Here is a 25,403-nt window from a genome sequence, read left to right as displayed (position 1 = left end):
ATTCCAGGCTTCTCCCCCATTTACTAAATGGGTAACCTTCTACAAGTTATTTAAAGTATAACCTTCTAATTTCTCCACTTAAAATGAGAATATTAATACAATGTCAGGGGGCCGGCCCGGTGGTGCATCCTGTTAAGTGCGCACGCTCCGCTGCGGTGGCCCAGGGTTCGCTGGTTCGGATCCCGGGTGCACACCGACACACTCCTTGGCAAGCCATGCTATGGCAGCATCCCATATAAAGTGGAGGAAGATGGGCACGGATGTTAGTCCAGGGCCAGTCTTCCTCAGTGAAAAAAGGAGGAGGATTGGCAGATGTTAGCACAGGGCTGATCTTCCTCACAAAAAAAAAAAAAATAGTGTTATTTTTAATAAACAATTAAAGATGCATATAATAAAAAAAAGTGAAAGTGACCTTTTGCCTTTCTCCAAACTCTAATAGTCCTTTCTTTATGAAAAAAAGAAACAAATGTTAACAGGTAATCTGTCCTTCTAAGTCTTGTGTTTTTTTTACTTAAGTGATATCATACTCTATGTCTTGTTCTGCATCTTGCTTTTTTTTTTTTTTTTTGTGAGGAAGATCAGTCCTGAGCTAACATCCATGCTAATCCTCCTCTTTTTGCCAAAGAAGACCGGCTCCGAGCCAACATCCATTGCCAATCCTCCTCCTTTTTTTCCCCCAAAGCTCCAGTAGATAGTTGCATGCCACAGCTGCACATCCCTCCAGCCGCTGTATGTGGGATGCAGCCCCAGCATAGCCAGAGAAGTGATGCGTCAGCGGGTGCGCACCCACGATCCGAACCCAGGCCCCCAGCAGCCTAGCGGCGCACCCAACCGCTAAGCCATGGGGCCGGCCCTGCATCTTGCTTTTTATTTAACTTTAGGTTTAGAAATCTTTATCAGTACTACCAAATCTATTCCATTCTATTTAGCTGGTGTATAGTATCCCATGGCATGGATTACCGTATTCTATTTAATTATTTCCCTATTGATGAATATGTAGATTGCTTTTAAGTTTTTTTTAACCATTCTGGAGCTTTAAAAAAATCCTCAGGAGCACAATGGAAAGTTGTTGCTCAATAGGTATAGAGTTTCATTTTGGCAAGATGAAAGTTCTACAGATCTGTTGCACAACAATGTGCCTATAGTTAACACTGCTGTACTGGACACTTAAAAATGGTTAAAATGTTTATTTTTTTTACCAGGGGCAATGGGGGTGGGGGGTGGGCACAAGGGGTAAAGGGAGTCATATATATGGTGATGGACAAAGAAAAATGTACAACCCAAAATTTCACAATGTTAAAAACTATTAAAACATCAATAAAAAATAATAATAAAAAAAAACATGAGTTAGAAGTTGTCACGTAGAAAAGGAATACTTCGAGTAGGAAAAAACAATACTTTTATAATTAAAATAACCAATCCTTATCTCATTTAAGCTTCACAACAATAGTATGATGCAAGGATGATTATGAAAAAAAAAAATGGTTAAAATGGAAACGTTTATACTACTTTTCTTTTTACCACAATTAAAAACATAATACTCAGGCCCAGACCCCACCCCACGCTTAAAGATTCTGACTCAATAAGATTAGGTTGTGGCCTAGGCTTCTGAATTAAAAGCCTCACAGTTGATTCTGATGCCCAACCCCATTGGAAAACCACTGACCACTAGGAGTAAGTCTCAACTTTCCCTGGTTTTGACCTGTCTACATTTTCTGATTCATTTCTTGCTGAAAAGTCCTTTTTGACTCCAAGCCCAGGTTATTTCACACTTTAATATCTGTGAGTTTCTCTCCCCATACCTGGGGAATACTTTTTTATCATTCAAAACTCAGGTTAAGGGTTACTTCCTTATGAAACTTTTCCTGATTCTTCTTTTACCAAACTTATATCTATGTGTCCCTCTAATAGACTATAAATTCCTCATAGTACTTACATGTAATAGTTTATTATATCCTTAGGGTTCATGGCATAGATAGGTATTTATTAAGTAAATAAAAAATATTTATAAATACACAACCCTCTCCCCTCTGTCAGGATATCTGTACTATTCTGAAGTAAGAATTTGATCTCATTTGAAACATGAATCAAAAAGTTTAAAGTGATAATTATTGATTTCCAAGATACCAGTGGTTCATTTATGAAAATACTAGTGAACCAACTGCAGTGAAACCAAAGTTTCAAACTATGAGAGTCTGAGTCTAGTTGGTGAAAATGTCTTCTAAAGACTCTTAGGACGTAGTTTATTTTAGCCCACGATAGCTCAGAGGGTCTTGTAATAAGACAGGCTAATCCCAGCAAAAAATATTGCGAGTCTGGTTATTTCAGTATTAAATAACCTGTTGACAGTATTCATAAAAAATAATACAAAATTGTGTATATCCTTTTGACAGGTCAGTAATATAAATCTAATTTTCGAAGACTGTGATCTCAATACAAGAGAGTGTTGACATTATATTTGAGTAGGGAGAGGTCTAGACTTGTAAACTAAGTTGTGAAAATGGAAATGAATCATCTTGGCTTATGTTCATTACTTATATAGTAGGAGGTAATGTTAGATCACCTTTTTAGAATTTGCCAGCTCTTTGATACTTTCTTGTGGTTAAAACAAGACCTTGGCGTATAATTTTGATTTGAATCTCTAGTTGGTTTAGTTACTAAATGAAGCTAATATATTTGATTATAATCATGGAATCACACAACCACAAAATATAATATATTTCATGTGTTTTTTTACCCCTTGAGTTAATAATGATTCTCATTTGTCTTTCTTCCTTTGATTTTCTCCCTCCAGTTTTCAATTTTCTGTGAATATAAGACATGAATATTTTAACTATTTTTAAAAAATATTATTCAGTTCAAAAAGCTGCATGCTATTATTTGGTGCCTCACACTGTGTGGGAGGTAAAAGAAACTTGCCCAGTCTAAGCCCTCAAGTTGCTTATTGCCTTAGAATAGACTAGACATCTATATAGGAAGTATTGATCTGCCAGTTAAAATTTTACTATTCTTTTCTTTCTTTTTTTTTTTTTTTAATAATTTTATTTATTTTTTTCCCCCAAAGCCCTAGTAGTTAGTTGTACGTCATAGCTGCACATCCTTCTAGTTGCTGTGTGTGGGATGCGGCCTCAGCATGGCCAGAGAAGCGGTGCGTCAGTGCACGCCCGGGATCCAAACCTGGGCCGCCAGCAGCGGAGCGTGCGCACTTAACCGCCAAGCCACGGGACCGACCCTACTATTCTTTTCTATATAGGGGCTGTTGTAATTTGTAGAAGGTCCGTTATAGAGAGCTCTTTAAAAAGGGTGGTAGGGGGGATTCTGTAGCAATAACACCCTACCTCAGCTATATTTTACCTTTTTCTTGGGTTGTAGAACAGCCTATCTTTGGACCTTGGAGAGGCTTATTTCTCTTTAAATTATTTTTGAAACTCACTTGGAAGCCATCATATTCTCTGCCAAAGCAGCACTCCTCCTGATATGTGTGTGTCTTTCAGTGGTAGTCAATTCTAGTCATCTGGAATTGAAATCTTTATTGTTCCCCGCCTCCTTCCTTTCTTTCAGCAAACATTTATAGTGTATCCACCCTGTCCCAAATTTATTGCTAAACACTGAGTTATCAACACTATCAACACTGTGTTACATCAGTTAACAGTTCCTGTTTACCTTTCTTTATCTGTCTAGTCACCCAGCCAGCCAGCCTGCCTGCCCTCCTTCCTTCCCTCTCTTCCTCCCTCCTCTCTCTCCTTTTGTCATCCATCCTAGCACCAGCTTCCATGCTAGTTTCAGCTCATTTCCTTTTTTCCCCTCTGCTATTGCTTCTTAACCTTGGGTATCACAGTAGCTTCCTAACTGCTTTCCCTCCTTCAAGCATCTCCTGTCACAACAATATTAAGTCAACCAGCCTCAAAAGCATGTTACTCATTGCCTAATAACGTCTGCTACTGATTGAATAGTAACTGTGTGTTGGGCACTATACTAAACCCTTTACATATGTTACCCTTTTCATCTTAACAGCCTTCTGAGATAAGGATTATAATCTTTATTTTACTGATGAGGCTTTGAGACTCCAAGTTATTTAACTTGCCCAAGGTCTCAAAGCTAGTTAACTTTAAGCTAGGATTTAACCCTTGTCTAACTCTAAAGTCCATACTTACCATCTGCCACTCTGAATACTGATTTAAGTCCAAACTCCTTAAGTTGGTTTTCATGGCATTCCATGCTCTGGCACAGCCTGTCTTTTAAACTTTATTTTTTATCACTGTCTACTAATTGTTCTGTTCTAACAGCACTGTGCACTGTTCCTGAGATACTTATTCTTTCACGTGAATTTTAGTATCACTTGTTTGTCAAGTTCCTCTAAAATAATTCCTTTTGAGTTTTGATTGAAATTTTACTAAATTTATACATTAATTTTGAAATATTATACACCTTTATAATTTTTAATATTCTTATCCGGGCACATAATATTTCTGCTGAGTCTATTTTATCTACTTTTTAGTTTCTTTTCAAATAAGTATTGCGTAGATCTTATATTTTCTAGCTCATTACTACTGATATGTAAATAGGTTACCAATTTTTGTGATTTTATTTTCTAACGGACCATCTTGCTGAACTCTTAAGAGGTTGTAGTGGGTTTTAGTTTGATTCTCTGGTTTTCTAGATAGATAATCATATGAAGAGACAAATAATTTGTCTCATTCTTCCCAAATTTCCCCCTCTTTCCTTCTCTCCCTTCTTCTCCCACTTCCCTCTAGTTCTAACCTGAATTGAATTAGAACAACCAGAAGAGGGTTAAATACTTAATAACAAAATATTAAAGATAATCCAATAAAGATGGGAACAAGATGAAGAGAATGCCTATATTGCTACTTTGATGTTTATGGAATTTTTAGAGGACTGAGGTTTTCAAAAATATGTACAAGAAAATGTGGGGAACCAAATTAACTTTCCTAGTCAGCAGAGCCCCCATATGTTTTCTCTGCTGAATTTTCATACTGTTATCACTTGCATAAACCATCTAGCACTGAATGTCTAATGTATTTTCATTTTATTTTTTAGTTCTTAAAGCTCTTTAGTCAAGGGCCATTTTCTTATAAGCATATACCATATAATTAAGTACTCAACAAATATTTGGTGATTAAGTTATTGGGCCTTAGACCAATATTGGAATGCCTATTTATGCAGTTCATCAGTACAAGATAAAATGTTATTAGATGTTTTTTCTTATAGTATAGGTTTTCCAAGTTGTAGAAGTCAAAGAAATCAAATATAGTATCTTCAGGAGGAAAATGGTATGAAAAGCTTCATTATATTCAGGCTTCTTATAAAATTCTACTCTTGGCGGGAAGGAAGGCTGTTCTTTGTTCTTGAGTATACTATTTTCTTTTTGTTAACTTTCTTATTCAGAACATTGGCAATCAGTAGCTTTTTGCTTGTTTTGTTTTACAGTACTGGTGGAGGTTCATGTAATATGTGTTTTACTATATATTCAAGTGCTATATTCATTTTTTAAGACTTTATTTTTTTAGAGCAGTTGTAGGTTTACAACAAAATTGAGAGGAACGTACAGAGATTTCCTGTATACCTCCTGCTCCCACACATGCATAGCCTCCCCCATTATCAACATCCCCCAACAAAGTGGTACATTTGTTACAATTGGTGAACCTATATTGACACATCATAACCACCCAAAGTCCATAGTTTACATTAGGGTTCACTCTTGGTGTACATTCTGTGGGTTTGGACAGATGTATAATGACATGTGTCCACCATTATAGTACATACAGAATACTTTCAGTGCCCTAAAAATCCTCTGTGCTCTGCCTGCTCATCCCTTTTCTCCTCCACCACCCCAGCTATCTCTAATATCCCATTTAGTCTTAAAATTTGTTGACAGCCAGCAGATTTTAAGAAAAATGCCTAAGATCCAACTAAAATGGGAAGGACTTAGGTCCCAGATTGCCAGAGAAGCAATAGGAGGCACTGGATTTAGCTATTTATTTCTCTTTGTTTTCTTTTCCTGGATCATTTCCCTAAGCTGAAACATTATAATCTTAGAAGAGACTTTGAAAGTCATTTAACATGTAACTTCTGTCCAAATACAGAAATCCTCTCAATAATACCTCTAGTAGATAATTTTCCATCGTCTGTTTAATTATTTTCACCAATGAGGAGCTTGATCATTTCTGAGATAACATACTTTTATTGAGTAGTTTTTTAAGACTTAAAAGTAATTCCTTTTACTGGGCCAAAATATGCCTCCCTGTACTTCTACTCATCAGTTGTGTTCCTGTCCTCTGGAATCACAGGGAGTAAGTGCACTTAAATAATTTACCTATTATAAGCTCTTTCTCTCTTCGCACCTTTCTCCTGTTCTCCCTAAGTCTTTTCTTTATTAAGCTAGACACCAATTCACTTAGCTATTCCTATGACAAACTTCTAGTCTCCTGGAACTGAAGACCAACTGAATTAATTAATGAAAATTCTAGTCTCTTAGAACTGGAGACTAACTGAATGAATTAGTGTAATTAATTCATTAAAAGTAAGAATATTCAAAAGTTTCTTTTTTTTTCATATTTGTGGCTGGTTTAAGGTCTCATGCGTAATAGATGTTCAGTTTCACATAAATGAATAACTTACAGGACATAAAGGGTTTCCTTTTTTTTAAATCTTTTTTTTCAGTTTTATTGAAATATAATTGACATATAACATTGTGTGTGTCTAAGGTGTACAGTGTATATATTGTGAAATGATTACCACAATAAGGTTGGTTAACACATCCTTCACCTCACATAATTATCATTTTGTTGCTGTGGTGGTGTGGGTGAGAACATTTAAGATTTACTCTCTTAGCAACTTTGTTTATAATAGAGTATTGTTAACTATAATTATCATGCTGTACATTAGATTCCCCAGAAATTTTTCATCTTATAACTGGAAGTTTGTACCCTTTGGCCAGCATCTCCCCATTTCTCCCACCACCCCCACCATCCCCCCCAGCCCCTGGCAACCACCCATCTAGCTCTCTATTTCTATGAGTACAGCTTTTTTAGATTCCACATATAAGTGATATCATACAGTGTTTGTCTTTCTCTGACTTATTTCACTTAGCATAATGCCCTCAAGTTTCATCCATGTTGTCACAAATGGCAGGATTTTTTTTTATGGCTAAGTAATATTCCATTGTGTACATGCAAATATGTCTGTCTCACATTTTCTTTATCCATTCATCTGTCAGTGGATGCTTAGTTTGTTTCCATGTCTTGGCTATTGTGAATAATGCTTTTGAACACGGAGGTGCAGATATCTCTTTGAGATAATAATTTATGTCATTTCCTTTGGATATATACCCAGAAGTGGGATTGCTGCATCATATGGTAGTTCTATTTTAATTTTTTGAGGAACTTTCATTCCATTTTCCATAGTGGCTGTACCAATTTACATTCCACCAACAGTGCATGTGGGTTTCCTTTTCTCCATATCCTTGCCAGCATTTGTTATAGCTATTCTCATAAGTGTGAGATGATATCTCATTGTGGTTTTGATTTGCGTTTCCCTGATGGTTAATGATGTTGAGCACCTTTTCATGTACTTCTTGGCCGTTTGTGTGTCTTGTTTGGAAAAATGTCTATTCAGATCCTCTGCCCACTTTTTAATCAGATTGTTATTATTATTATTGCTTTTGAGTTGTATGAGTTTTTTATAGCTCTTGGGTATTAACCTCTTATCAGATATATGGTTTGCAAATATTTTCTGCCATTCCATAGTTTGCCTTTCATTTTGTTGATTGTTTCTTTTGCTGTGCTGAAGCTTTTTAGTTTGATGTAGTCCCATTCGTTGATTTTTGTTGCTTGTGCTTTTGGTGTCATATCCAAAAAATCATTGCCAAGACCAATGTAAGGAGCTTTTCCCCTGTGTTTTCTTCTAGGAGTTTTATAGTTTCAGGACTTACGTTTAAGTCTTGAATTCATTTGGAATTAATTTTTGTGAGTGGTGTGAGATACAGATCCAATATCATTCTTTTGCATGTGAATATCCAGTTTTCCCAGCACCATTTATTGACAAGACTATCCTTTCTCTGTTGAGTATTCTTGGCTCCCTTGTCAAATATTAGTTCACCATATATGTGTGGGTTTATTTCTGGACTCTCTGTTCTTTTCCATTGGTCTACGTGTCTGGTTTTTTTTTCTTTTTTTTTTTGTGAGGAATATCAGCCCTGAGCTAACATCCATGCCAATGCTCCTCTTTTTGCTGAGGAAGACTGGCCCTGAGTTAACATCGTGCCCCATCTTCCTCCACTTTATGTGGGACGCCGCCACAGCATGGCCTGACAAGTGGTGGGTCAATGTGCGCCCGGGATCCTAACCCGGGCCGCCAGCAGCGGAGCGTGCGCACTTAAGGGCTACACCACGGGGCCGGCCCCTCTACGTGTATGTTTTTACGCCAGTACCATACTTTTGATTACTGTAACTTTGTAATATAATTTGATATCAGTAAATGTGATGCCTCTAGCTTGGTCCTTTTGAGATTGCTTTAGCTATTAGGAGTTTTTTGTGGTTCCATATGAATTTTAGGATTGTTTTTTCTATTTCTGTGAAAAATGCCATTGGAATTTTGATAGAGATTGTATTGAATCTATAGATGGCTTTGGGTAGGATAGACTTTTTAACAATATTAACTCTTCCAATCTACGAACATGGATATATTTTCATTTATTTTTGTCTTCAATTTCTTTCATCAGTGTCTTATAGTTTTCTGTGTATAGATCTTTCACCTCTTTGGTTACATTTATTCTTAGGTATTTTATTCCTTTTGATGCTATTGTCAATGGGATTATTTTCTTTATTTCTCTTCCAGATAGTTCATTGTTAGTGTATAGAAATGCAACTGATTTTTGTATGTTGATTTTGTATCCTGAAACTTGACTGAATTGGTTTATTAGTTCTAAAAGAGTTTCTTTTTGGTTACAATTTCAAGTTGAAAATAACAAAAAATAAAATGACTACATAAGATGAATTTGTTGGTTGTGTACGTTAGCAGTAAGAGGGAGTAAATATCTTGGACTATATCTGTTCCATCCCTTCTTCTCACAGTTTAACTCTACAAAAGGATAGTCTGAGTGGCAGACCTGAACAGCATACTGTATATGGCATATAACTAGAAAATATTTGGACAACTGCATTTAATACTTCTTGTGAGTCAATGGAAATATCTCCTCCTGGAAAAATTACTACTTTTGTTTTGCTTTTGTTAGGTTAGTAGAAAAGAATGGCAATGATTACTTCAAGCACATCTTTAAATATATTTGTCATATACAGGTAAAGTCACTTCATGATTGAGCCCTTTGCCTGTGTAAATATAAACTAGGAAGGCAATTGGAAGTAGTAAGTGGACAATCATACATATAGAAGATGTCAGATTCATTCTATCCTATATTCTTTGGAGTACAGTTGTATAAAAAGCTCTTTAGAACCACAGTAGTTAATCTGGATATTTTGGAATTTTTTTTCCCAGAGACAAAGATGGTATTGCTACCTCTCTTTTCTCTCTCCCTCCGTAGAAACATTCTAAATACCAAGTGCTTTTCTAAGAGGGAATTTTCTAGCCATTTTAACTGGAACTGAAGGCTTTATTTGGGTAATTTAGCCGATACTGTTATATAAGTCTCTAGTATTATGGTTAAAGTATCACTATCTGTAATCACATTAATTTTTATTATTGTCTGATTTTATAACTTATTCGTAGAAAAGTATAAAAGAAGCTTATATCCCTAGCATCTCAATATATACACTGATATGTATTTTCTTCTAGCTTTTTTGTAAGCTTTTCTCTTTTAGAAACATATCTTTTTTTTTTTAGAAAAAATTACAGGAATTACTTTCGAACACTAAAAGTATGTTAAAAGTTATCTCAGTATATTGTGTATACAATTTAGTAATCTACTTTTTTTATTCACTACTATATTTTCCATGAATTTCTATTCAGAAACATTTATCCTGTTCAATGTGTATATTGGGAATCTTTGAGTCTTGGAAGAGAGGGTTTATCATATCTTGTTGGTGTCATGGTTTAGAACAGTGGTTTAGAACTGGAGATACTGGAGGTCTCAGAGACTCTGAGGAGGTCCTTGAGGTCAAAATTATTGTCATAATAATTCTAAGACATCATTTGCCTTTTTTACTCTCATTCTCTCATGAATGTACAGTGGAATTTTCCAGGGGCTTCATGATGTGTAGTATTGTAACAGCCTGAAAACTGAAGCAGCTATGAGAATCCAGCAGTTTTCTGTTAAATAAAACATTAAAGAGATGAGAAAAAACAAAGCCTTTCTTCTCACTAATTTCTTTTTTGTTTTAGAAAGTATATTTTCCCTAAAAATATTTGTTAACATATAATGAATTTATTGCTACCTTTTAAATGATTTAATATGTATTTTAACATTTCTCAGTTTTAATTTATAAAACAGTAAATATTGATAGATATGACCTCTAAACAAAAACTTTTTAGGGTCCTCAGTAATTTTTCAGAGTGTTAAGGGGTCCTGATACTGAAAAAATTAAGAATCACCGGGTTAGAAAAAGATTGATGGAAAAATCTAGGCCTTTCCTTACATCCTTGTACTTCAGGTCTCTTTTTAGAATATCATCCTTTCTTTGTTTTTTAGAGATCAAGAGACTTAACGTTCTATTTCTGTCCCAGATTTCATCTCTGGAACTAAGAATCTTGTCAGTCTTCCAAAAATAACAATTCTTTGTTTTTTCCTTTTTAGATTTGATGGTAGAGTGGTGGCAAAGCTCCCTTTCACCCCCCTTTCCTATATCCAAGGGCTGTCTCATCGAAATCTGCTGGGGGATGACACCACTGACTGTTCCTTCATCTTCCTGTATATTCTGTGTACCATGTCGATTCGACAGGTGAGTGACCACTTCTGCTATTTAATATGTATATCCTTCCTTGCTCTCATACCCTAAATTAGCTTTTACTTCTGTAATACTGGAAGTGTCTATCTGTTGCTACTGAAATCTTTCAGTTGCTCATTTTAGAATTCCAGTGTATCGTCTAAAGCTGTTTTAAATGTGTATAGGTCTAGATTACTGATCCTTAGGGATGGAAAGTAGCCATGAAACCAAACATGGTTTCCACATTCCATTCTTAGAGCTCTAGGGTTCCTTTTTCATTGCAGCTATCTAAAGGTACAAAAGTAAAGAGTGGGTTTGGTCTTCCCAGTACCATTTCTTCTTTAGTGTACACCAGTGCCTTTTGGCACTTCAGGAACACAAGTACATGTAATAATTTGGGGATTTTAAGTTATTCACAATGGAGATAAAATCTGGGTTATGGGATTTACATTTGGCCAACATGATGATCGGACATTCATAGTGAAAAAAAGTGAGAGCTGAGGGTTGTGAGAGCCTGGAAGAGAGACATAACATTCAATTAGTGGGAGAAGATTCACAGTTTAGAGAAGATTCTCTAAAGCACAAAGCTTTAGAGAATGAAGTGGCTTTTGAGATGGGCCTTTAAGAAAGTTCATTAAGTCTCTGGCTCAAGAATCTTTATATTTCAGGGCATTATTCAGTTTTTGAACATTCAGCAGGCATTGCAGTAAGGAGGTTGGCACATGCAGTAAAGGTGAACATGATTCTTTCACTATTTGTTACATAAGTGATTCTTTCAGACTTGTCTTACTTCTTTTGAATACTGTCTATGGCAGCAGGTTTTTGGTTAGCCTGGCAGGTGAGAATCCGTAGGAAATGGAATTATAGTTTGAAGCTCACAAAGATCTTCATGATCTTACTGCTTAATGCTTTCCCCACCTCATCTCTCATCTCATCCCCACTAATACAACACTCTGACCATTCTGCTTGCCTGACTGTTTCCATGTTCCACTCACCCAGATTTACTTTTTGTGAATGCTCTTCCTTCTATCTGAATGCCTCCCACCTCCTCCTTTTGCATATTAAATGCAACGAAGTTTCAAGGCTTCCTGGAATCATTTTCTGACACTGTATTTTGAAGGATAGATGTAATGAGAGGCATGACTAGATGCAGAAGTACTAAGACTGTTACAATCGTCCAGCAAAATATCATGTTCTAAACAATTACAATGATATGAAGAATGAAAAGGAGGCAACAGAGTTGAGAAATACATAGAGGAAAACCAGGAGAACTTAGTGATTGATTTAATGTGAGGGGACAAAGGAGAGACTAAGGTGACTCCGAGATTTCTAGCTTTAGTAACCAAATGCAGAGTATTTCACTGTGAGGATGAGAATAAAACAAAGAAGAGTAGGTTGGTTAGAAGACGTGCTATTTGAGTTGTTTGTGGAATAGCTAAGTGCATATGTCCACCAGGAAGTTGTATTCTTGTGGAGCTGAGGTGTATACTATACCTTTTGCAAATGTCTCTGTCATGAAGCATTTCGGTTTGTCCAAAGGTGAAAGCCAAGACAATGACAACACAGATCTCTTTGTTGGTTTAGCAGAGGTCCATTGATCTCTATAGAATATTGTTCTTAAATTTAATTGTCTAATTCTGAAATGTTTAAATTGTAGCTTGAGTCAGAATGTTAATAAAACACAGTGATGTATACATTCTACTTTAAGCCACAAAGGCAATTCTATTTTAATTAGGTGCACATGTTACTACTTCATTTATGATGGCTCACAATAGTCATTTTAGAGACAACATTTGTACTGCTACCTGGACTTGCTACCTAGAAATCACCATCTGAAACTGTAGAGTTTTAAAAATGAAATAAACATTAAGAATGATCATTGAGGAAGTTCAGCCCAAGCTGGTCTTTAAACTCCTTTTGGTTATTTCAGAAAAGTGTAGTAAGATATATGTCTAGCAGTTAATTTTATCAGGAATGCAATGCTTATTTTCCCTATTTTGTTTTTTTTGTTGTTTTATTTGCTTTTTAGGATCTTAGGTAACATGACAGTTGAACACGTAGATGCCTGTGAAATGAGCAGTCATAAAATATGAGGCTTTCAGAAACTCACATTATAGACTGTACTATGATTTCCCCATTGAGGCCATTCTTATGCGAAGAAATAGGCCACTTGGTTTCAGATACACACTGTAGCATAAAGTAATTTTAAGAGAACATAATGATTGTTGTTTTGTTTCGTTGTGGTAAGCAAACTTTTTCTGTAAATGTCTAGATAATAAATATTTTTGTATTTACTTTTTGGATCATACAGTCTCAGTCACAACTACTCAACTCTGCCATTATAGTATGAAAACAGCCATAGACAATATGTAAATGAATGAGTGTGTCTGTGTTCCAACAAAATTTTATTTACAAAAATAGGCAGTGGGCCAGCCATGGTATGCTATCCCCTGAGAGCCAGAGTGTACAATATGTTAAAAATAGGGACATATACAGATCCTAGAGTGGTACAGCTTAATGAAATAATTGCTTATTGAATATACAAAAGGGGGGGGCAGCAAAAAAAAAAAAAATCAATGTGTTTGTTGTGAGCCAAGGAGAATGTATACTTATATATTTGATTTCCATGTGTCCAGTTCTATGCACTGATATTAATAGGAAAAAAGTATATAAGAGCTATAGTATTGCATAGCTATGTAAAACTGTTGTATTTGAAAGATTTATTCTTTTGGTATACAGTTATCTTCCCCAAGGTCAATGTTGAGTTCTAACTTGTTGCAGCATCCTGAATGATAGTTATCTTGGGCAGATAATTATATTATTCAATTTCTAAACAAAGTATTCCAAGATATTCACAATCTTCGAAAAATCACCTACTTTTTTTGAAATGGCCTACTTTTATAATTTTTATTTTACTAACTGCAAATGGTTTCTGTCCTGTTCCTCATTGATTGTTAGCTTATGTACTGGAGGATTATGAATTTATATCTACTCTGAAATACCTTAACGTTTGAAGTGTTAACTATGGAGTATATGCTTTTTTCTTTGAATTAAAATGCTTGTTAGCCTGTAATTTCCATGTTTTGTTGTTTATTTGCTTTTTAGGATCTTAGGTTACATGAGAGTTGAATATGTAGATGCCTATGAAATGAGCAGTCATAAAATATGAGGCTTTCAGAAACTCAAACTATAGACTATACTATGATTTCCCCATTGAGGCCATTCTTTTTTTCTTTTTGTTGTGAGGAAGAATGGCCCTGAGCTGACAACTGTCGCCAATCTTCCTCTTTTTGCTTGAGGAAAATTGTCCTTGAGCTAACATCTGTGCCAGTCTCCCTCTACTTTGCATGTGGGATGCTGCCATAGCATGGCTTAATGAGCGGTGTGTAGGTTTGTGCCCAGGATCTGAACCTGCCAACCCTGGGCTGCCAAAGTAGAGCGCAGGAACTTAACCACTTTGCCACTGGGCCAGCCCCCAAGGCCATTTTTATTCAAAGAAATAGGCCACTTGGTTTCAGATATGCACTGTAGCGTAAAGTAATTTTAAGAGAACACAAAGAATTGTTTTCTTTGTTTTCGGTTGTAAAGTTGAATGAGTGATGAGGAGAGTAAAATAGAATGATTCAAGTTTTCGTTATGATTGGTCATATTCTGCCTAATATTACAGGATTTTTAAAATTTGTTTTTATCTGTTTGTTGTTTTTGTCTCTATTCTTCTCCTTTCCTCTCCAGCTCTTTGAAGGTAGTGATTTTGTAATTGTCTTTATATACTTTAAAGTACCTTTGTATGTACGTAGTATGCGCCTAGAAAGCACGTGTTAAACAAGTAGTAGATACCGAAATATAAACTTATAAACTTGGCAAATTGGGGTTATACCATTTTTTCCTCCTAAGAGCAATGTATGCAAGTACATGTTTACCCTAACCTCACCAGTGGAAATTGTCAATCTTTTGGGTGTTTATCAATCTGATAAGTAGGAATTGCTATCCCATTGTAGTTTTAATTTGCATTTGGATTGAGCATCTCTATTTGTCTAAGAGCTATTTATATATTTTTTCTTTCATTGTTAAATGAGAGACTGTATATGCTTTTGCCTATTTCTTTATTGAGTTGTTAGTCCTTTTCTTATTTTTTAGCCCTATTTAGGGAGATTAGCCCCTCTCTGTGTGCTGTAAGTTGCAAATAATTTTTCCAACTTGTCATTTGTGTTTCAGATTTACTTACAATGGTTTTTTCCGTGCAAAATTTTATTTGTTTACTAGGGGTTTTTTTCCCCTCAAATTTATCAGTCTTTTATGGCTTTTTGATTTTGAGTTATGGTTAGATATGTCTTCTCCACTCCCAAGTTATAAAGAAATTCATCCTTGTTTTCTTCTAATACTTTTGTGGTTTCATTCTTTACATTTAAACCATAGGTCAATTCACTTGGAGTTTATGCTGGTGTACCTTATTTACTCTTTCTTTACCCTCCTCTACTTTGCCCACTATTATGTGATGTTTTAGGAGAGAAAACAGGAAAACATGGATTCATTTGAGATCACAGGTTGCCTGCCCCTTTTTTCAAAGACTAAGAAGCCAGAGAGTTGAAAGAATGCAATGAGCTGAATGATTGTTCTTGAGTCTGGTGTGCGTTTGAATACGATGAAACCCTGTCAGTAGCCTAGTATTAATATTTTCTCTGGAGTGCCTACCTAAATTCGTCTTTGAAATTTGAAAGTCTGGTCAGATCGCAGTGACAAGGGTTTGACTGGAGGCATTCTTCCTTTCCTCACACCTTGTTTAGATAGTCAGGTCTTTTGGCATGTGCTGGTGTCATAGAGTGGGCTAAGCAATATGATCTGAACGCCTGGAGTAAAAGAATACGGAGGAGTGGGTCAGAACATATATGTTATACCTAGACAGTCTCAAGGGTTTAAACTTGGAGTGCCACTGCCCATTGTAACAGTTTTCCTCAGGAATTCTCAAGCCAATCCTCTCTTATGCCCAAAAGCTACTTTCTGGTTTCCTGTATTTGGTAATTCCAGTGCTATTAATCTTTTTTGTTTATTATGGTAAAATAGGCATAACATAAAATTTATTATTTTAACCATTTTTAACAGTACAGTTCTGTGACATTAAGTGCATTCACATTGTTGTGCATCTATCACCACTGTTCATCTCTAGAACTTTTTTATCTTCCCAAACTGAAAATCTGTACCTAGTAAATACTAATTCTCTATTTTCCCCTCACCTCAGTCCCTGACAACCATTCTACTTTCTGTATCTGTGAATTTGACTACTCATATTTGTGAATTTGACTTCATATAAGAAGAATCATACAATATTTGTCCTTTTGTGACTGGCACATTTTACTTAGCATAATGTCTTCAAGGTTCATCCATGTTGTAGCATGTGTCAGAATTTCCTTCCTTTTTTAAGACGGAATAATATTTCAATGTAGGTATATACCACATTTTTTTTATCCATTCATCCATTGATGGACACTTGGGTTGCCTCCACCTTTTGGCTATTAGGAATATTGCTGCTATGAAGATGAGTGTATAAATATGTGTTCGAGTTCCCGTTTTCACTTTTTTGGGTTATATGCCCAGAAATGGTATTGCTGGATCATATGGTAATTTTATGTTTAATTTTTTGAGGAGTCACTACACCATTTTCCACAGTGACTCCACCATTTTACCCGCTACTGTTAATCTTAAGGCTTCAATTCACTACCAGCTTGAGATCATTTATTTTTTGTGTGTGTGAGGAAGATCAGCCCTGAGCTAACATCCATGCCAATCCTCCTCTTTTTGCTGGGGAAGACTGGCCCTGAGCTAACATCCATGCCCATCTTCCTCCACTTTATGTGGATCGCCACCACAGCATGGCTTGACAAGTGGTGCGTCGATGTGCGCCTAGGATCCAAACCCGGGCTGCCAGCAGTGGAGCGCGCACACTTAACCGCTGTGCCACGGGGCCAGCCCCAAGCTTGGGATCATTTTTTAAAGGATACAAGTAATTTCTCATGTTTTTGTTTCAGTGATTGAAAACCATAATTTCATTCACTGAGGTTTAGTGTTCATGCTAGACGTGTAAAAACAATGTACATTTTATGCAAGTTACCTCCAGCAATGAGGGTGGCCTTGTTTGCTTTAATGAGGAAGTCTTCTTATAGTAAATTAGAAGATAGCATCTAGGAGAATGAGAAACATCTCTGTTATTAGTGTCTTTAAAGTCTCACCAGTTTAATTGCTGTGAAGTGATTAGGTATTTTATCACTTGGTTTCCTGAGTTTATGTTTTTAAAGTCTTTTATTTGTGAAAGAGCATGACTACATGTACATATGTAAGTGTTAATAACATCTCAATAGTATTTACCAGAATCCACTTCCTTTACTAAATGTGAGTGATGGTGTAATTAAACCAGCTAGCTCTGTCAGTTCATGACAATAATGCCCCCTTACTATGGTGGACGTTTAATATTAGATTGAGTTAAGGGTATCTATCTGTTTCAGGCATTTTTCCCCCCTCCTTAAGAGAACTGATTATCACATTATTAATAATTCCTTGGTAGACTCATCTGTTCATTTATTCCTTCAACAAAATTGAGCACGTATCTGTATCAGGCTCTGTGCTGTGTGCTTATATACAGTTGTAAACAAAACTGACATCTAATGGTTTTTGCCCTCATGAAACTTATGTTTCTTTTTAAATAAAAAAGTTAATTTCCCCACCTATAGCTTCACTTAAAAAAATCGTTATTAAATATGAAGGTGTAGAAGTACATTTAAAATTATTTCTATTATACTGATCATTCAGAGTAGAAGCAGAGCAAACAAAAATTAAACTTAAACCTAAACGAAGGCAGTTTTATGACATATTACTAGTTCATATAAGTATTTGTGAGTCTGGTTTTCATCTATTACATATTTTTTCCCATTCTGGGATGTTATTGATTATATGATTCACCATTGACTTAAGAGTTTTCAAGGAAAAGCAGAAATAATGCTATACTGATCATATAATAGATTTGAAGACACATTCCTCCTTCAGAAACTTTAAATGCTGGGGAGAGAGGTAGAATGCATTGTAAGGTTGAGGAAATACAGTATTAGGAGGTAAAACATTGAAGTTTGAATCTTGTTGCCACTTACTGGCTGAGTGTCCTTGGGAAAGTCATATAACCTCTCTGAGTCTCAGTTTTCACAGATGTGAAATGGGGTTTAGTGCACAACCTCATCATGTTATGATTATCAGATGACAATGATATAGAATGTTAGCAGTTGTTCTTAAGGTGACGCTTTTTAAAAAATCTGTTAACCTCCCCCGCCACTTTGGAGTATTTTTAAAACTAATATTTGTTTCCCAGCCCAATTTAGAACAAAGTTTCTTTTCACAGATTGACACATGGTGATAGGTCATATCAACTGAAAATAAATCTAATTACCTTTTCTCATTTTTATCTTTCTCCTTTTGTTTACTTCCTTAATGTTTAGTGATAAATGATTAGTTGCCTTGACCTTCACATCACAACTGTTTGCTTTGTGTGAATTTGTAGCAGCGGAAATAGCAGGTCTGCCAGCTTCCATCAGAGGTGTTAAATCAGTCCAGGGTAGTGATGGAATTCAAGAATAAAAGGAAATTTCCTGAACTCCTAAAATTAAGGTTTTTGCTTTTTTTTTTTTCTTATTATGAGTCAGTTGGTAGATTGAGTAAATGATGGTCTCCTCTGTATAAAGTGCTCTAAATCTAAGGGGAAAATGGTTTATTCTTATAAATTTATATGACTGTAAAAGCTATGAACAGAATTCTCTTTTCTTTGACAGCAAAAAGGATTAGTGGTTCTGAGGAAAAGTGGAAGAAAGAGTTTCTTATCTTTTTATTCTTTCATCACCTACATCTTAATATATAACTTAATGTATGTATGACTATAATCTGAAAAAGTATCAGTGAGAATTTGTCATTGTCTCCTTCACCTGTATATGTGCTCAGGACAGTGATAAAAATAGGTAAATTTTATTTTCTTTCACACTTTTGGCTTTCTGAGGGCAAAGTATTTTGATATGCCTTGTATGGGTTCTCTGGTACGAATTTGATGTGCTAATCCTTGATTTCCACTTTGGAGATATGTGTTGGAGTCTGCAATATAATTTGTTACAACATAGACACATTCTAAAATGTTGGAGGGGACTTGTGGCTCCTTGAAGGTGTTTGGTGGAAAAGCTTGAAGCACGGCCCCCCTGGCAGGGGGCATCAGATCCCCAACCCTATTTTATCTGTTTTCTGTATTGGGTTTTCACATGAGATTTTGTTGTTTTTTGTTTGTTTGTTTTTGTTTTGTGAGGAAGATCAGCCCTGAGCTAACATCCATGCTAATCCTCCTCCTTTTTTTTGCTGAGGAAGACTGGCTCTGAGCTAACATCTATTGCCAATCCTCTTTTTTTTTTTCCCCAAAGCCCCAGTAGATAGCTGTATGTCATAGTTGCACATCCTTCTAGTTGCTGTATGTGGGACGTGGCCTCAGAGTGGCCGGAGAAGCGGTGCGTTGGTGCGCGCCCGGGATCTGAACCCGAGCTGCCAGTAGCGGAGCGCACACACTTAACCGCTAAGCCACGGGGCTGGCCCAGGGATTTTGTTTAAAGAAAGGAGTCTGTGGCTTAAAGAGTCTGAAAACAATTGATCTAATGAGCCCCCTTCTTTCAAGTGTAAGTAAATTGAGATTTGGTAAAGTGAAAGGACATTGCCTATTGTCCCTTTGCCTACTTTGCCAGTACTGGAACTCAAATCTTCTGATTGCTAATCCAGCTAATATTTCAGCTCCACCAGTTTTGTACTGTCATTTTTTTCGGTAAATATTTAATATCTACATCATTCTCCCAAACAGCCTATTCAGATGTAATGTGAAAACCCTGGGACTGTTGGATGGGGCCATCTGAGGTGTTTGGATTTTACACATAGCTTTATGGATATAGTAAAGATTATGTTATGAGAACTTGACGAGAAGTTGTAATCAGTTGGAAGCGAAGGCTGCCTGCCAGATGCCAGAGAAACTAACAAAGAGTGAACTGATTGCCATGGCTGAGTTATTTTAGCTAAATGACTAAGGGATAAAATTTAGCAGAATGTGTTTATTACCAGTGACCTGGGTCTTCCCAAAATATCTGGTTAGCAACCAACAACTTCCTTTTCTTGATCACCGGTTCTTATCCTTCCCAAAGAGGAAGGAACGCAAATCCTGTGGTGGTATTTTTTTGGGTTTCCTGCCAATAGAAGGCATGATTATGGGAAAATGTTTTTCCTTTGTTTTTCCCTTCTGACATACACTCTTTAGTTTTTACCCCATTACATAGGGCTGAACAGAAATTCAAAATAATTGTTTTATATTTTTCCAAAACCTTACCACATCTTATTATATTTTGCATTTATATTTTGTTCTTCCATATCATTTTTATAATATATTAAAACTCCTGTCTTTCAGCAAAATACATACAGGCATACCTTGGAGATATTGTGGGTTTAGTTCCAGACCACCACAATAAAGCAAATATTGCATTAAAGCAAGTCACACAAATTTTTTGGTTTCCCAGTGCATATAAAAGTTATGTTTACACTATACTGTAGTCTAAGTGTGCAAGAGCATGATGTCTAAAAATACAATGTACATACCTTAATTAAAAAATACTTTATTGCTAAAAAATGCTAACCATCATCCAAGCCTTCAGTGAGTCATAGTCTTTTTGCTGGTGGAGGGTCTTGTCAAAAACACAGTATCTGTGACAAGCAATAAAGCAATGCACAATAAAACAAGGTATGCCTGCATTTCTAAACTAAATCTTGCTAATTAAGTAGGCCTCAAAAATTGGAGGAGAATTAAGAGAGTATAGGAAAGCAGCCAGTTCAAGTTTAATGGATGAGGTTATTGAAAGCTAGAAAGGAGATAATATATTATATAAAAGTACTTGCTACACAGTGTGATGCTCAGCAAGTATTTGTTGAATTAAGCCTGACAGTTGGATCTCCTTTTCCTTATCTGCATATAAGAATAATAATAAGCCTGCTTCATTGTTGTTGTGAGGATTTAATGAGAATATATATGTAAAGTGCTAGAACAATACCTAGCACTTTGAGATACCACTGACGAAAATATTTGTCTTTAAATTATCCTGTTTAGCAATATTTCAAAAAGTTGGAGGCAGTGAATGAGAAAAGAGTATACAACTATCATTATTACAACAGTTATTTTTCCATATATTCTTACAGCCTTTATATGTATTTTTTGTCAACTTTATTTTTTAGAGTAGTTTTAGGTTCACAGCAAAATTGAATGGAAGGTACAGAGATTTCCCACATATCCCCTATCCCCCACCTACCTCCTATGCCCCACATATGCACAGCCTCCCCATCTATCAACACCCTGCACCAGAGTGGTACATTTGTTACAATCAGTGGACCTACGCTGACAACATCATTATCATGAAAAGTCCGTAATTTACATTAGGGTTCACTCTTTTTTTTTTTTTTTTTTTTGCGGTGAAGATTAGCCCTGAGCTAACATCTGTCACCAATCCTCCTCTTTTTGCTGAAGAAGATTGGCCCTGGGCTAACATCCGTGCCTATCTTCCTCTACTTTATAAGTGGGACGCCTGCCACCGCATGGCTTTATAAGTGTATAGGTCCACGCACAGGGTCTGAACCTGCAAACCCCGGGCTGCAGAAGTGGAGCATGCAAACTTCACCACTGTGCCCCAAGGTTCACTCTTGGGATTGTACCTTCTGTGGGTTTTGATTTATGTGTATTTATTCACTTAGCAATATAACTTATCTATTTTTCTGTGGTGTGCTTACACAGTCGTCTTTTTTATAGGCCAGGCCTGCTACACAATTTTTTACTCCTGAGATAAAGATCTGTTAGAGAGATGTGGTTTAATAGAGGAAAACTGTACTTTGAGTTATATGTCAGTTCACGTCCTGACTTGTAATCTCTCTCTGCCTCAACTTTCTCATCTGAAAAGCGAGGATAACTAAGGAGATATCTGATCCTTAGAACTATTTGCAAACTTTAAAGTGCATAGAAATGTAGGATGTTATTACTACTGTGGACAGAATAGTGACCGCTAGTCGTTTACCTAGGTCTTTTGCATCTTGAGACCATCAGTTAGTTCCTCCATGTGTTTTAGAGGAAAAGACTTCACTGACAGGGAAGCAGGGGAAATTTTATCTAAGAAAAACTGTCATAAGACCTGGGTTCATTTGTGAGACTACAGAAATTTAAACAGATTGTTTAGAATTTCACTAAAGGATAAGATTGCATGCAGTAAATGCAGAATATTTTTAATAAAATACAAATACTTGAGTAATATAACTTTGTTAAACTTAATTTAATGTTCCCAAAAGGAGCCTGTGACAAGGAGAACAAAGTGTAGAGCTGCCTGGATTTCCATGGCCTTCGGCCTTGGCTACTAAAGTGCCTCCGTTTTAACATTTGTGTTGCTGGTGTGGTTGTTGCTGTTAGAGCTGTTTCCCATCTAGAGCAGTGGCTTGTGTTCAGTAGTCGTTTATATGTTTTTAATTCATAAATGAGACTGTCAACAGTCTGCCCTTCAAAACAGTTCCTATTTTTCTCAGATGTCTTTTTAAAGTCACAGTAAACCTGTAATTTAAATGGCATCAGAAGTTTTTACACTGGTCTTTATCTAAAATGATAAGGGCTCACTTAATTGACCCCTGTCTCTACAAAATAACGGAGCAAGGATCCTTTGTATGTTTTGTCTAGACTGTATTATTGTATTTGTTAACTAGACAAATGTATTTATCAGCAGCTAATTCTGTAATGTCTTATTATTTAAAATTTTATCTTTAAAGCAGTTTCCCATATGCCTTGCTTAATGCTGGATACCATTGTAGGTGGTCGGGAAATACTTACTGATTATATAAAAGAAATTGGAAATTAGTGACATTATATTATTTGGTCGTCGTCTTGCTTTGTGCAGTGGATTTTTAGAGATGGGCAAGAAGGAGCTATTTTTATTATAAAAGTAATACAGACATTGTTCAGCTTTACTAAGGAGAGGTAGCCTGATCTACTAATGATTGATTTGTCTACTTGTTTTCAGATTTCTTTCTAAAGTAAAGCTTGAGCTATAGTTTTGTAAGTGAATGAATTAATAAACAAATGTAAATAAATAAAGTATTTTATGGTAAATATAAGTTAAATGAGTTCTTATAGTTGTGTCTTCATATTTAAATGTTCTGTTATATTCTGACAGAGTGTTATCTCAGAAATATAAACACTCACATCTGTGGCAGTCATCATCCTTAATGATGAAGGATCGGGGGAGTGTATACTTCAGAGAAGCCAGAATATGAGTATTTTCATAGTGCCTTATATACAATAGGTACTCAATAACTGTTGAATGAATGTATGCATGCATGCTAAGCTGCCTACCATGGGGGGAGTTTGTTCTGAAGACCAGAGCTTTAACATAGGAAGTACAGTGTAAGAGAACCCATTAGATCAAGAATCAAAACACATGGGTTTTAATTCTAACTCTGCTCTTCATTTAACTTTTTGATTTTGGACACGCCGTCATACTTTTCTGAATTTTAATTGGAATTCCTCAAATATAAAGTGAAGTAATTGAACAAGAATAGTTAGATGATCTTTAAGGTTTTTCCTTCTTCTAAATGCTGGACAAAATCTTAACAACTGACCTTTATGTAACCTCTCCACATTCATAAACCCTTTCCCTTCCCTCTTTAAAGCATACCGATTAATCTCCACATCACACTGTCCCCTCACGACTGCTCTTTAGTATGCCTACACCTGTCTGCTCCCGCCAGTTGAGTCATTGCCTTCCAAGAGCCGATTGTGTTTATCTCCAAACTGTTTATGCTAGTTCTACTTGTTGTTGTATTTATGTAATTTAATTTAATTTATAGTAACTGATGAAATCTGAGTATAAAAATAGTTGTATTATGAAAACTAGTTTAATAAAGGTGAGTTTCTAAAAAAAAAAAAAAACTACTGAATTAGATGTAAGTGAGACAACTGAAAAAGACGAGGAGAGGTGTTAAAAATCTAGGAGGATTCTGGACTCAGATTGCTTTGCAGGAGCCTAAGTTCTCTCACCACTTTGAAGACATTGAAACTGAATATTTCAGTTGCAGCCTCAGATGGTACCATAATGACTAAATTATGGTACCATACTCAAAGAAAAGGCCTTGCTACAAGAAATAGCTACTGAATGTACTTTATATGCTTTGTATTAAAATAAAAGGTTACCTCTTTTTTTTTTTTTTTTTGGTTAGGAAGATCAGCCCTGAGCTAACATCCATGCCAATCCTCCTCTTTTTGCTCAGGATGACTGGCCCTGAGCTAACATCCATGCCCATCTTCCTCTACTTTATGTGGGACACCGCCACAGCATGGCCTGACAAGCGGTGGCCCCAAAAGGTTACCTACTTATTATGATTCTCCACTTAAAAAAATCAGCTTCTTTGGTTAATAGACCAATGTCCCATCAGGTAAGAGGGCTTTTACTGCTCTATGATCTTCGTAATGTTGTAGGCCTTTTAAAAAATAACCTAGTGGTAATCATCCTATTTTGGTCATAATGATGCTTTTAATTTGTATGGCTTTTCTTCATATGAGATTAAGGTAAAACATTCTTCCCTATATCTCATGTTAAAACCCAACTCTTATTGTGTTTTCTTTCACAGAACATCCAGAAGATTCTTGGCCTTGCCCCTTCGCGAGCAGCCACCAAGCAGGCAGGTGGATTTCTTGGTCCTCCACCTCCTTCTGGAAAGTTCTCTTGAAATCAAGAAGAAACCCATAATTCCTGTCATTCTTTTTAGCCATTCAAATCAGACTGGCAATTACTTTGTAGCAAGAGCCATAGGCAGCCTTAGCACATGGGTGACTTTCTAGTTTTGAGTTATCTCTAGACTTTTTGGATGTGATTCACGTAAGGATGGCACCCAACAAACATGATAGTGCTTTGGATCACAGATTAATTTTTTTTAAATAAGTGTCTTGATTAGATAAGTTCAGTTGATATTTATGTAATGAGAAACAAATAGCATCTTTCTTGTTTTGCTTACATGAATATTTTCTGTGGGACCGCCTCTCAAGTCTGTGCTGTGTGCCATGTACCATGGAAGTGGTTCTCCATGAGTATTTAGAGATCTGGAAGAAAAATTTAGATTCTGTAACTATTAATTGGAACTATTTGTTGTGTGTTTTTCTTCAAGCCAAATATATGACCTGAGATCAATAAAGAGGCCAACATTTTAGCTATTTCATCTACAAGGAGAGATCTGTTTTGTTGTGCTGTATTTCTAGATACATGCTTTTGGTAATATGAACATAAGGGTAAACATTGGCCAGGAAGAGCTAAAATAAAAATTTTTAATGTACTGTTTTATCATACTTGCCTCATATGCTCAAAATACAGAGTTGTTCTGTTATAGGAATTGGAAAGCGTGAGAGAAAAGGAAAGTAGTAACTCAGTGGAGTATAAA

General features: G+C 36.0%; 1 protein-coding gene across 1 annotated transcript in view; it reads left to right on the top strand.

Annotated features, from left to right (window-relative positions):
- TMCO1 (transmembrane and coiled-coil domains 1) overlaps positions 1-25,179 on the top strand; it is a 58,198-nt gene extending 33,019 nt beyond the window's left edge. The window contains exons 6-7 of the mRNA XM_058539723.1: positions 10,769-10,913; positions 24,600-25,179. Coding sequence (XP_058395706.1) covers positions 10,769-10,913; positions 24,600-24,698 — 244 coding nt within the window. The 3' untranslated portion in view covers positions 24,699-25,179. The remainder of the gene's footprint in view (positions 1-10,768; positions 10,914-24,599) is intronic.
- Positions 25,180-25,403: the final 224 nt, after the last annotated feature.

Source organism: Diceros bicornis, chromosome 4 (assembly GCF_020826845.1).
Source record: "Diceros bicornis minor isolate mBicDic1 chromosome 4, mDicBic1.mat.cur, whole genome shotgun sequence".
In the NCBI taxonomy this organism is placed as follows: domain Eukaryota; kingdom Metazoa; phylum Chordata; class Mammalia; order Perissodactyla; family Rhinocerotidae; genus Diceros; species Diceros bicornis.
The sequence above is the reverse complement of the archived record's forward strand: the minus strand, read 5'-3'. Positions and strand labels throughout refer to the sequence as shown.